This window comes from Coregonus clupeaformis, chromosome 1 (genome assembly GCF_020615455.1).
Source record: "Coregonus clupeaformis isolate EN_2021a chromosome 1, ASM2061545v1, whole genome shotgun sequence".
Classification (NCBI taxonomy): domain Eukaryota; kingdom Metazoa; phylum Chordata; class Actinopteri; order Salmoniformes; family Salmonidae; genus Coregonus; species Coregonus clupeaformis.
The window spans coordinates 59,793,480-59,809,561 of NC_059192.1; the positions used below are offsets into that span (position 1 = coordinate 59,793,480).

Sequence of the window (16,082 nt, forward strand, 5' to 3'; positions counted from 1 at the left end):
TTTTCTGTAAAATAACTTTGTATTTGGTCAAACAGATTTTTTCCCAAAGTTTGCCAAGCACTGGTAACAGGCTGATTGGTCAGCTGTTTGAACCATTAAAGGGTACTCTTGTGATGAGGTGTGAATGACGGAGTCAGGCGCAGGAGTTAAAACACCGAAATCCAGAGTTTATTCAGTGTACATGAATAAAGCGCAGCAAGCGTCAAAACAAAACTAGCACAAGGGAAAAATCCACATTGGCTACATACAAGGAAAGAGTAGCTCTACCAAGCTACTCACTCTCACAATGAACAATCACTCACAAAGGACAAGGGGGCAGAGGGAACACTTATACACAGACTAATGAGGGAATGTGTACCAGTTGTGTGTGATTGACAAGACAAGACAAATGGAGTGATGATAAATGGAGCGGTAGTGGCTAGTAAGCCGGTGACGATGAACGCTGAGGGGCAGCCTTGGCTGAATTCATGACAGTACCCCCCCCCCTTGACGCGCAGCTCCAGCAGCGCGCCGACACCGGCCTCGGGGACGGCCAGGAGGACACGGAGCAGGGCGAGTCGAATGGCAATGATGGAAGTCCCTCAACAGAGAGGGATCGAGGATATCCCTCACTGGGACCCAGCACCATTCCTCCGGACCGTACCCTTCCCACTCCACGAGGTACTGAAGGCCCCCCACCCGGCGCCTCGAATCCAGTATGGATCGGACAGAGTACGCCGGCGCCCCCTCGATGTCCAAAGGAGGTGGAGGGACCTCCCGCACCTCAGACTCCTGGAGCGGACCAACCACCACCGGCCTGAGGAGAGACACATGAAATGAGGGGTTAATACGGTAATCAGGGGGGAGTAATAACCTATATGTGACCTCGTTGATTCTCCTCAGGACTTTGAACGGCCCTACAAACCGCGGGCTCAGCTTCGAGAGCCAGACCCGATCCACCGGTACAAAGACGGGGGCCTCACTGCGTTGACGGTCAGTGTTGGCCTTCTGACGACGCACAGCGCGTTGGAGGTGAACATGGGCAGCGTTCCACGTCTCTTCCGCGTGCCGAAACCAGTCATCCACCCCAGGAGCTTCGGTCTGGCTCTGGTGCCACGGTGCCAGAACCGGTTGATAACCTAAAACACACTGAAATGGCGTTAGGTTCGTAAAGGAGTGGCGGAGAGTGTTCTGGGCATATTCTGCCCATGGCAGGAACACCGGCCACTCCCCCGGAGGGTCCTGGCAATAGGATCTCAGGAACCTACCCACATCCTGATTTATCCGTTCCACCTGCCCATTACTCTCAGGGTGGAACCCAGAGGTCAGGCTGACTGAGACTCCCAGACGTTCCATGAACGCCTTCCAGACTTTTGACGTGAACTGGGGACCTCGGTCAGACACTATATCCTCTGGTATCCCGTAGTGCCGGAAGACGTGTGTAAACAGGGCCTCCGCAGTTTGCAGAGCCGTGTGGAGACCGGGCAGAGGAAGGAGGCGGCAGGCATTCGAAAAGTGGTCCACACTGAGCAGGAGGAAACATACACCCTCACGTCCTTAGCCAAGGTAGGCCACCAGTACTTTTTGGTCAGGCAGCGCACTGTACGACCGATACCTGGGTGACCAGAGGAGGGTGACATGTGTGTCCAGTAGATCAGACGATTACGGTTAAGCGCAGGCACGTACTGCAGCCCAGCTGGACACTGCGGTGGAGATGGATCTGTGCGTAATGCCTGCGCTATATCCGCGTCCATCGCCCATACTACCGGCTCCACATTGCATGAGTCTGGCAGTATGGGGGGATTGTCTCTGGGCCTCTCCTTTGTATCATACAGCCGGGACAGTGCGTCTGCCTTCACATTCTTCGTACACGGAATGTATGACAGTGTGAAATCAAACCGGGTGAAGAATAGGGCCCACCTGGCCTGGCGAGGGTTCAGCCTCCTCGCTGCCCGGATGTACTCCAGGTTACGGTGGTACTTCCAGACGAAGAATGGGTGTTTCGCCCCCTCAAGCCAATGTCTCCACACAGTCAGAGCTTGGACAACAGCCAACAGCTCCCGATTCTGCTCCGCCGGGCTGAGCTTCTTTGAGAAGAACGCACAGGGGCGGAGCTTGGGTGGCATCGAACGCCCGTGGTCGAGATATCTGGATCCCTCCGGGTGCTGTGATGTAGGTGGCTGGATCCGGTTGGCCAGCTGGTCTCGACGGATCGGTTCCTCTTCTCTCCAGGCGTTGGACGACCTGAAGAACCCGATCCATCGCTTCCCCCAAGCTGGCCAGCATAGTGGAATGTTCCTGGACCCTTGCCACTATTCCAGGCATGCGCTCCTCTCCTGCTGACTCCATAGAGGTGAGTGATTCTGTGATGAGGTGTGAATGACGGAGTCAGGCGCAGGAGGTAAAACACTGAAATCCTAAGTTTATTCAGTGTACATGAATAAAGCGAAGCAAGCGTCAAAACGAAACTAGCACAAGGGAAAAATCCACCTTGGCTACATACAAGGAAAGAGTAGCTCAACCGAGCTACTCACTCTCACAATGAACAATCACTCACAAAGGACAAGTGGGCAGAGGGAACACTTATACACAGACTAATGAGGGAATGAGTACCAGGTGTGTGTGATTGACAAGACAAGACAAATGGAGTGATGATAAATGGAGCGGTAGTGGCAAGTAAGCCGGTGACGACGAACGCCGAAACCTGCCCGAGCAAGGAGGAGGGGCAGCCTCGGCTGAATTCGTGACAGCTCTGCTATTCTTGGGTAGCGGAATGACCTTTGCCTCCATCCAGGCCTGAGGGCACGCACTGTCTTCTAGGCTTAAATAGAAAAGAAGATGTGGCAAACAGGAGTTTCAATGTATTCCGCTACCAACCTCAGCAATTTACCATCCAAGTTGTCGGTACCAGGTGGCTTGTCCTTATTTATAGATAGCAACAACAAAAAATCACCTCTTCCACACCCACTTTGCGGAACTCAAAACTACAGTGCTTGTCTTTCATTATTTGGTCCGTTATGCATGAATATGCTAATCTTGTCAACAAAAAAGTTATTAAACTGACTGGCAATATCAAAGGGTTTTGTTATGAACAAGCCGTTGCCTCAATTAATGATGAAGCCGAGTTCACTTTTTTGCCTAGAATTTCATTTAAAGTACTCCAGAGCTTTTTACTATCATTCTTTATATAATGTATCTTTGTTCCATAGTATAGTTTCTTCTTCAGTTTAGATTTCTCAATTTACTGTATGTTTGCCAGTTTGCTGTGTTGTCACACTTATTTGCTATTCTTTTTGCCTCATCGCTCTCAGCCATACATTTTTTAAATTCATCATCTATCCATGGTGATTTGGCAGTTCTAACAGTTTGTTTCTGGATGGGCACATGCCTATCATTAACTGGAAGAAGCCATTTCTTAAGTGCAGAGTCAGGTTGTTCCTCATTACACACATCAGAAGAACAAATATTGTTCACATCTTCGACCTAGGAGTCATTGCAAAACCTGTTGTATGATTGCTTATACACAATTTTAGGTCCAGTCTTTGGAACTTTGGCTATTATATTCACTACATCTGATGGGTGTGGATACTACTTTAGAGCATATTCATGCAGTGTTAATAAAGATGTGATCAATACACGTGGATGATTTAGTTCCTTTTCTGTTTGTAAATACCCTGGTAGGTTGCATGTCACGATCGTTAGAGTGAGTGGACCAAGGCGCAGCGTGATGAGCGAACATACTTTATTATCAATAGTGATAACAAGAACAAAACAACAAACGATAACGACGCGTGAAGTCCTTGGCTACAAAATACAACCAACACGGAACACGGAACAAGATCCCACAACTACTGTGGGAAAACAGCCTGTTTAAATGTGGTTCCCAATCAGAGACAACCAGCAACAGCTGACACTCGTTTCCTCTGATTGAGAACCACTCTGGCCAACATAGAAACAGAACAACTAGAATATTAACATAGAACACAAACACATAGAATATACACACCCTGGCTCAACATATAGAGTCCCCAGAGCCAGGGTGTGACAGTACCCCCCAAAGGCGCGGACTGCGACCGCGCCTAAACATAAACAAACCAGGGGAGGGCTGGGTGGGCATTCCTCCTCGGAGGCGGATCCGGCTCCGGGCTTGACCACCACCCTTCAACCATCCCCCCATAGCGCCCCTGGTCCGGTCTGGCCCCGCTGGCTGGAGCTGGACTGGACATCGTAGGAGCGGATTGCTTAGGCTCCGGAGTGGAGCAGCTGACCGGTACCTGACCAGGCACCGGTGACCCAGGCACGGGTTGTGCCGGACTGACGACGCGCACCCCTGGCTTGGTGCGTGGAGCAGGAACGGGCCGGACCGGGCTGACGATGCGCACCCCTGGCTTGGTACGTGGAGCAGGAACGGGCCATACCGGGCTGACGATGCGCACCCCTGGCTTGGTGCGTGGAGCAGGAACGGGCCTTACCGGGCTGACGACTCGCACCCCTGGCTTGGTGCGAGTGGCAGGAACAGGCCGGGCCGGGCTTGCGACGCGCACCATAGGCTTGGTGCGAGTGGCAGGAACAGGCCGGGCCGGGCTGGCGACGCACACCGTAGTCTTGGTGCGAGTGGCAGGAACAGGCCGGGCCGGGCTGGCGACGCGCACCGTAGGCTTGGTGCGAGTGGCAGGAACAGGCCGGGCCGGGCTGGCGACGCGCACCGTAGGCTTGGTGCGAGTGGCAGGAACAGGCCGGGCCGGGCTGGCGACGCGCACCGTAGGCTTGGTGCGAGTGGCAGGAACAGGCCGGGCCGGGCTGGCGACGCACACCGTAGTCTTGGTGCGAGTGGCAGGAACAGGCCGGGCCGGGATGGCGACGCACACCGTAGGCCTAGTGCGAGTGGCAGGAACAGGCCGGGCCGGGCTGGCTGGCGCGCACCATTAGCTTGGTGCGGGGAGCAGGAACAGGCCGGGCCGGGCTGGCGACGCGCACCATTGGCTTGGTGCGGGTGGCAGGAACAGGCCGGGCCGGGCTGGCGACGCGCACCGTAGGCTTGGTGCGAGTGGCAGGAACAGGCCGGGCCGGGCTGGCGACGCGCACCATTAGCTTGGTGCGGGGAGCAGGAACAGGCCGGGCCGGGCTGGCGACACGCACCGTAGGCTTGGTGCGAGGGGCAGGAACAGGCCGGGCTGGGCTGGCGACGCGCACCGTAGGCTTGGTGCGAGGAGCAGCAACGGGCCGGACCGGGCTGACGATGCGCACCCCTGGCTTGGTGCGTGGAGCAGGAACAGGCCGGGCCGGGCTGGCGACGCGCACCGTAGGCTTGGTGCGAGGGGCAGGAACAGGCCGGGCCGGGCTGGCGACGCGCACCGTCAGAATAGGCTGGCAACTTCCTACAAGAATAGGCTTTAGTTGAGGCAGATCAACCTGTAGTCATATTACTTCTACATCATCTGACATGAGATCCTCACTCAGCCTAACAGGAATATGACTCTGGGCATACATAGCAACTCCTCCTCCATTTGCATTTCTATCTTTCCTATATATTTTATAACCATGTATAGCTACTACTGCATCATCAAAGGAATTATTTAAGTGTGTTTCAGAGATGGCCAGAATATGAATGTTTTCTGATGTTAGTAAGTTGTTAATTTCATGAACCTTGTTTCTCAGGCTACATACATTAATAATATGGGCTATTTTGAGTCATTTTCTGGGTTGCTTGTTTGTTTTTAGTGTTATTCTGAGAGGCTGATCTGAGGTAGACATGTCAGTTACATTTACATTTGAGCCTATGGTACTGAGGGGGCTGCCCAAGGCAGACAGTTTCAGTGCAAACAGTGGAATTCAATTCTATGGGCATATGATTATTGCTGACAATACCTTCTGAGCTAACAGTTAAACGAACATAAATTAGGTTACTTACATTTACTTTATTTATTTCTCTGGGGTATAATACAATTTCCATATCCTCTGTTGCTTATTATGACAGGGAGGACTGGAGCGCTACCAAACTCAGACCGTCAGTCTCTTAAAGGGATACTTCATGATTTTGGTAATGAGGCCCCTTATCTACTCCCCAGAGTCAGATGAACTCGTGGATACCATTGTTATGTCTCTGTGTCCAGTATGAAGGAAGAGGTAGTTTTGCAAGCCAAGTATGCTAGCAGATACCATAGACTTCCAGTCATTGCGCTAACGCTAGTTAGCAACTTCCTTCAAACTGCACGCAGAGACACTAAAATGGTGTACACAAGTTAATCTGACTCTGAGTAAGTACATAAAGGGCCTCATTGCCAAAATCCCAAAGTATCCCTTTAAGCAGTTTGCTATGTTGATGTAGATAATCCTGGAATGCCTGTGGTTAGGGTGGATCCCATCTCTTTTAAAGATGATGAAATGCTGTCTCAGGCGCCGCTCCAGAATCTCCAATAAGTGTTCAATTGGGTTGAGATCTGGTGACTGAGACATGCACGCGCGCACACAGACACACACAGACACACACACACACACACACACACACACACACACACACACACACACACACACACACACACACACACACACACACACACACACACACACACACACACACACACACACACACACACACACACACAAACACACAGGTGTGGTTCCTATGTTAATTAGGCAATTAACATCCCATCATGCTTAGGGTCATGTATAAAAATGACCAGTTGCCCATTATTTTGGCTACCACGGCTAGAAGAAGAGATCTCAGTGACTTTGAAAAAGGGATCTCAAAGGAGCATAGTGGGTTTAAAATGTGTTTGTGTGTGTGTCTCAGTAACCAGATCTCAACCCAATTGAACACTTATGGGAGGTTCCTTAGACAGCATTTCATCATCAACAAAACAACAAATTATGGAATTTCTCATGAACTAAGGGTGTTGCATCCCTCCAATATAGTTACAGACACTTGTAGAATCTATGCCAAGGTGCCGTGAAGCTGTTCTGTGGTGGCCCAACGGCCTATTAAGACACTTATTGTTGGTGTTTCCTTTATTTTGGCAGTTACCTTTATGTTTCAACTAGTCAGAGCTAGTAGAATAGTAATGGTAGAGGCAAGTGATAGTGTGGGCTGTTGGATTAATGGGTCCATAGTGATGCCGAGGAGAGAGAGAGAGAGAGAGAGAGAGAGAGAGAGAGTGTGTCTAGGGCTGAGGGATAATCCTGGCTAGATAAGAGTACCTCCCAGAGTTTCCCTCCCAGTCCTTCCTCTTCTCCTAGTCTCAGAGTTTCTCAGCATACATGCGTAAAGCTTAACAAAGCGTCTTAACTCTATGGTGATTACCAGGATTTCTTTATTTATATATCATGAAAGATGAATAGCGTTGACTGAGCTGCGTATTGATTATAATTTAGATGTCAGACAGGTTTGATTTGATTAATATATTTAGAGGATGTGTGTCATTGAAATATCCCTCTGTTGTATTTTTGGTTTCCATGCTTATGTAGGTCACCTCAGGACAGTAATAGGAGCTTTGGCAGTGTTTTCCCCCCAAGGTGTATGTCCACACTGAATGCATAAACAGGGGGGCCAGTATAAAAAAATAATATGTAATCACTAACTGTAAGTCGCTCTGGATAAGAGCGTCTGCTAAAATGACTGAAAAAAAATGAAATGAAATATACAGCTCTGTAGTGATGGTTTTGACATGCACTGAAATTATATTATACAGTAACACACTGTCCAGAATGTTAGTCACACACTGTGTAAGAGTCCTGCCAAACTAATCAACAAAGTCAAAGGTTAACCCACCAATGTTCTTCCCCTGCATACCAAAACGTATTCTCTCCACATTAAAATAGGAAGATCTAGCGCTTAATGCGCTGTGCTTTTCTTTCAAACCACTAGTCTGTGGTAATTTTAGTCTTGTTAGTAAAATGGCTCCATCAAGGTCACTGCAGGGTCAAGTGATGTCACAGCAGTCATCTGTGGTGACGGTGAAACGTTCTAACAGGTCAAGACAGGAAGGACGACCCTGGACATGAGGTCATACCTCCATGAATCCTACAGCATATTCCACACGGTTAATGCACAACAGCACCTCATGAATATCCATTATTTACAGTTGACTGGCACTTGACTGGCTGTTTGTATGGCTCATAGTGTAGTGTTTGTGCTGTATAAAAATGTATGTGCCTCTTTCTAAAAGCAGTAAAGCACACACCTACTGAATTATCGATGAGGTGTGATGCTTGTTGCATAACAGTTATGCATTTCTCAAAGGAATTGATGAGTTTGGACGGTGAGATAAATAGAGCGAAAGGGCCAAAGAGAGTGAGATAAATCGACACAAAGGGAAAATGAAATAGAGGGAGAATGCGAGACAGACAGACAGCTAACGAGAGACAGAGGCAGGGAGATGGAATGTCTGAAAGAGGAAAAACTAGACTTGGACAGATCGAAAGAGAGAGACCGAGAGATAGAGAAACACAGATAAGTTTGACCAGTCAGTTGCCTCATTACTGTGGTGTTTGACCCGAGTGCTGGTTGTCTGGCACATAAACATTGACCGCTGTCCTGCTCCTGAGCTCTGGCTATCATCCCTATTGATCTGACCGTTCACAGTCATCCCCTGTCTGACCCTGAACTCATTCCTCTCATCCATCACCCTTGCCTGCATACATGAGTAGGGAGGTTCCTACCCACAGCTTGATGCTGTACGTTCTGGGATTCTAAGAAATGTAAGGAGAGTTTTTACTTTGTCAATTTTCCAAAGGAATTGAGAGATATCAGACATGAGTGATGATCCCCAATCCATATTCAGCTGAAAATTAATTGAAAACCTGACCTTGAGAAGAGTGTTTATTGCGTGTATCTCTTAATGTGTATATTGATTAATCATACTGATACTAAGTTGTCACACAAACTGTACCTAGTCCTAGAATTCATATGTGAATGCACAGCTTTAGACCAGTTCATACACTGTAAACCCTAATAAGTTCACATAACTCAAAAAATATTTTGTAACAGATAACACAAAAATATTTTAGTGATGTTTTTAAATGTTTTAAGTTTACATAAAATAAAAATTACATTTACAGTTTTCTTAAATTATCTCAATGTTATCTTATAAATATTGATATTCCTCAACTTATAATTAGGGAGTAATTCACTCAAAATTTTCAATATTTTTCAACTCATATAATGTGGGAAATACACTCAAAATTTTCAATATTCCTCAACTCTATAATGTGGGACTAATACACTCAAAATTTTCAATATTCTTCAACTCATATAATGTGGGAAATACACTCAAAATTTTCAATATTTTTCAACTCATATAATGTGGGAAATACACTCAAAATGTTCAATATTCTTCAACTCATAATGTGGGACATGCAATCAAAATTAATTCTAAACTGAAATACTGATGTCGGTCCATTACACAATTATAATCAGCGAATAATGTTAGAAAACATGAAAGTGACACCACAGTGACAATTTAACTTTTTTTTTATTCAACACAATGTGCTTTTATAAAGGCACGAATCAAAAGGAGCTCAGTCAAAACAAAGTGCTTGTCATAAATTAAAACAAAAAAGGAAAAGGAAATGACTCCATTAAAACAAAATGTGTTTTAAAGTACATTAAGTGTTAATAGTTCCATATTCTGATAGTGGTCATTGCTACAGAGGGTAGATTCAGTATTTTGGGTCTCCATATCACATTATTCAGTAAACATTATGATAAAAACTCACAAAGGCTTCATGATAAAATTCAATAAGATTCTAATTATAATCCATCCTCAACAGCAATGACAACTATTAGAATGTGGAGCCATTTAAAACGTTTTGGCACTTACTGTACCTTGAAGGCTGCAACTCACTTTTTAAAAATAAAACGTTCAAATAAAAGTACTGGTTTCTACTGTGCCGTACTTCAACTGGCAACATCAAGGTAAGCATTAGGTCACACTACATTAAACATGTATAGTGCATGAATTCAACAGTCGTTTCCCACAAGTACAGTACAAAAACTTGGGCTTGGCAATACGTCAATGTTGTGATATTTATCTATTAACAATCAATGTATTAAATCTGAGGTAGGAGAGGCAAACAGTGTAACATATTAAACATGAGGTAGAAGAGGCAAATTATTACATTTGTAAAGAGGGGAAAAAAACAAAAAACATCCTCAATACTCAGCTCAACAAATAGTCCATTCTGAGTGATTCACTCATTGAACAAATCATTCTTCAGTGTCAGTAGACGCCCTTTCAGTGGTTTGTTGTCCTCAAGACACGTCACAACTTTTTGGATAAATGTGAATGTAAGCTCGAGATTCTTTGGGTACTGTAGGTCTAGTGCATAGACATACCCAAAGAGCAGGAGAAATGAGTCAGCCAGGTTTGTGGGACCACTCACAAGTATTTCATCTTCCACGACAATACAGATGCTCTCAGGGCTGAAGAGGGCCGCATCAGTAGTATCATCAGTGACAACTGTCAGGAGAGCCACCGGAGTGTCAGTGAGGTCTGGACCATCTGCTGACTATAAAACACAAATAATACAAAAATGAGTTCAGCCCCTCAAGGATACAAATCATGCTAATGATGTCTAGACATTACGGTCACTTTGCACTTAGACTGCAACTAAGCTACATGTTTAAACTATTTTCTTTACACATGCTTATTATTTTATGTTAGTTTCACACCTACCTGTAAGCATACTTTTTGTTTAGTGGAATTCTTTATACTTACCTTTTCATTTATGTAATTTCTACATGTCAGTTTGCAGAATAACAACTCAAGGAAACTTCATAAACAGGTCCTGGGGGCTATTCCAGAAAGGAGGTTCAACAAACTGAGCCTAACCCTGAAATCAGAGTTGACTTACCCTGTGAAGTGAAACTGAGTTTTCAGTTACAGAACAGCTGATCTGAGTTAGGTAAGTTGACTCAGAGTACGTTAACTCGGAGTTGAGCTTGTGCCTGACGACTAGTAAAAAGCCATCATCAATGGAGCTCCGATACGGTTATTCACCATGGCAACGGGAGAAAACAGGAAGCAGACATTTTCTGGCTGCGGCTGTTATATAAATCACTGACAGAGTTTCAGATGCAGTCGTCTTTTCATTTTGAATTTAACATCACTTTATTTTATATTAGCCTTTAAGGAAGTGGTTGAATGTTGTTCAATGTTTTATTTTAGGCTATTTTGTTTTATTTAAATCGGCTGAAAATGAAATATAAAAACATTTTATCTCATACTCAATGCGGCGACAAACTAGAAACACGGACTTTGAAATTACGTTGTTGTAAAAAATACAATTGGCTATACTGATGGTTTTCACATAACCTGCTTTCTGGAATGCCCATCTGGTTCTCCTAGAGTTCTTTGAGTGATGTCATGTTTAAGCTGACTGAATAGCTAAGCAAAGGGATTGATAGTGAGGCCAGTACACTTACATTACAGGTCCTGAAAAACTTGGAGGCATCTTCACGCAGGTACACAGGAAGTGCACGAAGGACGAGGGCCCGTCTCATATTTACATCACGTTGTTCCTACATGGACAAAAATATCCATTACAATAATAATTACACAAATATCAAAAACATTCATTGTACACTAATTATAGTAAAAATGAAAATGTTAAAAGATAAGCAAGTTAGTTATTAACAAGCAAAGCATCAAAGTTGTGTGCTTATAGATCTGCTATTTCTGTTGTTGTTCTTTTGTATTTAACAAAGTATTAATAAAGGGTTCAAGTGATCAACTGTTGACCCCACAGTTGAGATAAAAACATTTAGAGAAATAGCAAAAGAATGACTGTGGAAACACATAAAATAAAACCAATTATTAGTGTAACCCTCTCACCAGGCTCAAATTTGACTCTCACGATATTACCTTATTTAGAATATCTGAACAGCATGGGATATTAGGTGAGAAGGACATCTCCAATAAGAATCCCTATTGTAAACTTGCTAGGGTGAATGACAAATAGGGTATTAACTTCAGATAGCATGATTATAGACTTGGTTATTGTTATAAGGATATGCTTTCCCATGCATTAAATGAAACTGAAACAGTAAATGACTCCACCAATACAACAGACATAAGGTTCAAGATCTATATTAATCAAATGTTCAATGTATCACATCAAAAGAAATAAAAATTATAAATCCCAATGATTTTTCCACAACCCATGTCCAAATTATTTGCAAGCTTGCTTAAACCCTGGGCGCGCGTTGGAGCTCATAAAAAAATGACGACGTACATAAAGTCCCGAAGTCCACCCCACATTTGTAGTTACTCACTACTTGTAGATAATGCCTCAGCAAAATATAGTAGTTCCGTGCAGGTGTCCTCACAAGATCCACAGCGAACACAGCTATCAATGCAGCCAGTACTCGGTAGCAGCAACAGACATCCGTTGGAAACCCGAACTGATCGTCACAAGCAATTCTCTCCAAGTCTTGCACGATGCTAGGCTAACCTCTAGGATGTCGAATGTCTCCACAATGCGACGGCAGCTTCAGTCTCCACTTGGTCTTTCTTAACTAAATAATAAACACTCTCTTATAGAAATAAAATCAGGATTTCCCTTAAAAAAACTCTGTAGGTATGGTTTTGTTCTCTCTTTATCGTTTCCTTTGGTCGTTTTTCCTTCACCAACCCCACTAACGTCTCTCCTCTCCCTTCTTTCAACTTTTCCCTCTCTTTTCTTTCCCAGCAACCAGTCCACTCTCCCATTGGCCACAACTTAACAAGTTAGCTCATTGGTCAAAACTTTAACGAGATACGTGGGAAATTTTAACTTAAAAGTAAACCAACCTATTCACTTGTACATTTTTTTAAAACATTGCTTCAAAAGAAATGCATTAATGACATTACAAATCAGGAGCTATTCGATCACCTTTTAAATCTAATACCAATGAATTATAACAAATAAACTCTATACTTGGTTTTAGCAATGTATTACATTAGTAACATTATTTCATAATACATCCTACCTGAACTGTTAAAAGGATTTCGAGATGATCTCACAACCACACACTTGAGCCTAGGAAGAAATACAAACACAGGCCTGGTTAGCATCATGATAACACACTCACATTATGTTGTTTAGCATTGTTCGTTTCACGCTAGCACACACGTACACACAGCTCGATAACGTAAAATATTTACTGTGTAAGGAAGACACTTATTGAAATAAGTATACTCACAGTACGCACCTGCATTACCGGCGAACAGCGAAAACTCATGGACCTTCCTCCACCATCAATGTCCCGGGCAAACATGCATTATGGGAAATGTAGTTCATCCAGGAAACCCGCTGATAACGTTACACCGTTGTAAGATGAAGTAACGTAACGTATTTGTCACATATTTAACAACTTCTAAAGTTACAATTACTTGGATTTTTAAACTATTTACAACAAATATTCACTGTGCACATTGTACAAATGTATTCCCAGTTCCACATTTAAGACTATCGAAATTCAATTTTTAAAAAAACAACAAAAACAACATTAGAGTTACTTACCAAATCAGAGGTGATGATAAGATAGCGCTTAAGAAAACGAGGGCAATAAGACTAATGATAAAAACGGAGGTGGTGGTGGTTTCAAGCGTGCAGCATAAAAGTGCGCATTGCAAACAAATTAAAACAAATTAAACTGTGTTCCACATCCACACGGGTGGCCCAAACATCCCCGCATCAAGGCAAATTCAAGATGGCTGACTCAGCTTTCCTGAGGGAGAGATGACCCACCCACCAGAACGTCATGACGTCGATAACGTCATGACACTCCCTAAACTTTTTGAGTGTTCCACACAAATTACCTATAAAATATTGAGCCCTCTTCAATTAAAGTGGCATAAATCTCAACAGAGCTCAACACTTTATAGTTTGGTCAACTGCATAACGACATTTGACTGTTATGACCTTATTACTTATGAGCTAGTACAACTGTTTGGGATTACAGTGTAGTGTGAATTTACAAGTCAATTCTTAGATTTTGTTAATGGTTTTGACCATGAACCCTCCCACCCCACCATCTCTTCTTTGCCGCAGGAGGTGAGTGACACAGAAATCATGGAGCTGGTCCACAGTTCGTTAGGCCGGATGACCGTCATACGGCAGATCTTCCCTCTGTGGAGAGACACCAACATCCGCTGCATGAGGAACAACCACCGCATCTCCTCTCTGCTCTGCGACCCCCAGGAGGGCTACCTGCAGTCCCTGGAGGTCAGTGTGAAGGATATGACTTTATTACTCTATTTGAACATCAGCCCTGTCACCACTCTGTCATCACCGTAACACTATATCCACACCATCAGAGTACTTTGTCATTCACCCAACATCACCCCATATATTGACAAGACATGACCATAGCCATGACAAAAACAATACTGAAGGTCGGCGAGAGCGATTTGCCCGTCAGCGCTGTCACAACATTTAACGTCATCATCATTCTAACACAGTGTAATTTCCTTCACACATCCCTCCAATGTTAAACACCTCAGTCTGTCACCATTACTATATTTACACAGGATTGCACAGGAACACAGATTTCTAACGTAAAAAAATGGTTTAGAAATGTTCTCTGAAGTAATCTAGTGTGCAATGACCGTGACTTACTATTCAAACTCCATAGCTAGCATAGAACATTGTTTAGGACAGATGGTAAAATCATGTGGTGTTTCTTTAGAGTTCATCTCTCAATTATTCATGTGAAAAAAGGTGAATTATTGGCTAATGCCAAAGTATTTGTAAGAGAAAAAAAAAGCACAGGCGAGTACTTTTCTGATATAGACTTGACCTGGGCTGGGTAAAGCACTGGCCACTTATCTATCCCCTACTTTCAAATCATTATCATGATACGTTAGTTCACCAGACTTACTTTCTTAGGATTCATCAAGTGATGCATACAGCCTTAAGTACACCAGCCAGACCATCATAAAGCTTCAGTGATAACAAATGCTTTAGGCATTGCAAGTGTGACCCCCCTCAGCCCCCTGAGCTGTGCCCTGGACACCATATGTGAACTGATTGCCCCCATCTATCCTCAGAGTTCGTACTGCTTGGTGACCTAAACTGGGATATGCTTAACACCCCGGCCAACCTACAATCTAAACTAGATGCCCTCAATCTCACACAAATTATCAACGAACCTACGAGGTACAACCCAAAATCTGTAAACATGGGCACCCTCATAGATATCATCCTGACAAATTTACCCTCTAAATACACCTCCACTGTCTTCAACCAGGATCTCAGTGATCACTGCCTTATTGCCTGCGTCTGTAATGGGTCCGCGGTCAAAAAACCACCCCTCAACACCATACAACACTCCTTCCGTAGCCTCCAACTGCTCTTAAACACTAGTAAAACGATATGCATGCTCTTCAACCGAACGCTGCTTGCACCCGCCCACCCGACTAGAATCACTACTCTCGGTGGGTCTGACCTAGAGTATGTGGACAACTATAAATACCTAGGTGTCTGGTTAGACTGTAAACTCTCCTTCCAGACTCATATTAAGCATCTCCAATCAAAAGTTAGATCTAGAATCGGCTTTCTATTTCGCAACAAAGCCTCCTTTTCTCATGCTGCCAAACATGCCCTCGTAAAACTGACTATCCTACCGATCCTTGACTTCGGCGATGTCATTGACAAAATAGCCTCCAACACTCTACTCAGCAAATTGTATGTAGTCTATCACAGTGCCATCCGTTTTGTCACCAAAGCCACATATACTACCCACCATTGTGACCTGTACGCTCTTGTTGGCTGGCCCTCACTACATATTTGTCGCCAAACCCACTGGCTCCAGGTCATCTATAAATCACTGCTAGGCAAATCCCTGTCTTATATTAGCTCACTGGTCACCATAGCAACACCCACCTGTAGTCTGCACTCCAGCAGGTATATCTCACTGGTCATCCCCAAAGCCAACACCTTCTTTGGCCGCCATTACTTCCAGTTCTCTGCTGCCAATGACTGGAACGAACTGCAAAAATATCTGAAGCTGGAGACTCTTATCTCCCTCACTAACTTTAAGCGTCAGTTGTCAGAGCAGCTTACCGATCACTGCACCTGCACACAGCCATTCTGAAATTAGCCCATCCAACCACCTCATCCCC

At 44.6% G+C, this 16,082-nt stretch overlaps 1 protein-coding gene and 1 long non-coding RNA gene across 4 annotated transcripts in view; one reads left to right on the forward strand and one right to left on the reverse strand.

Moving 5' to 3' along the window:
• Window positions 1-16,082, forward strand: part of LOC121571305 (glutamate receptor ionotropic, delta-1-like) — a 515,242-nt gene that overhangs the window by 407,902 nt on the left and 91,258 nt on the right. For both annotated transcript variants that reach the window (XM_045222049.1, XM_041882706.2), the window contains exon 6: window positions 14,011-14,184. In XM_045222049.1, coding sequence (XP_045077984.1) covers window positions 14,011-14,184 — 174 coding nt within the window. The remainder of the gene's footprint in view (window positions 1-14,010; window positions 14,185-16,082) is intronic.
• On the reverse strand, window positions 9,894-13,064 carry LOC121571322. Of its 2 annotated transcripts, none has more exons than XR_006001691.2 (3): window positions 12,947-13,064; window positions 11,402-11,497; window positions 9,894-10,485 (listed from the first exon to the last, which is right to left on the reverse strand). It is a non-coding gene; the product is annotated as an uncharacterized LOC121571322 (long non-coding RNA). The 2 variants fall into 2 exon arrangements; XR_006001694.2 differs by lacking the exon at window positions 12,947-13,064 and adding an exon at window positions 12,251-12,292.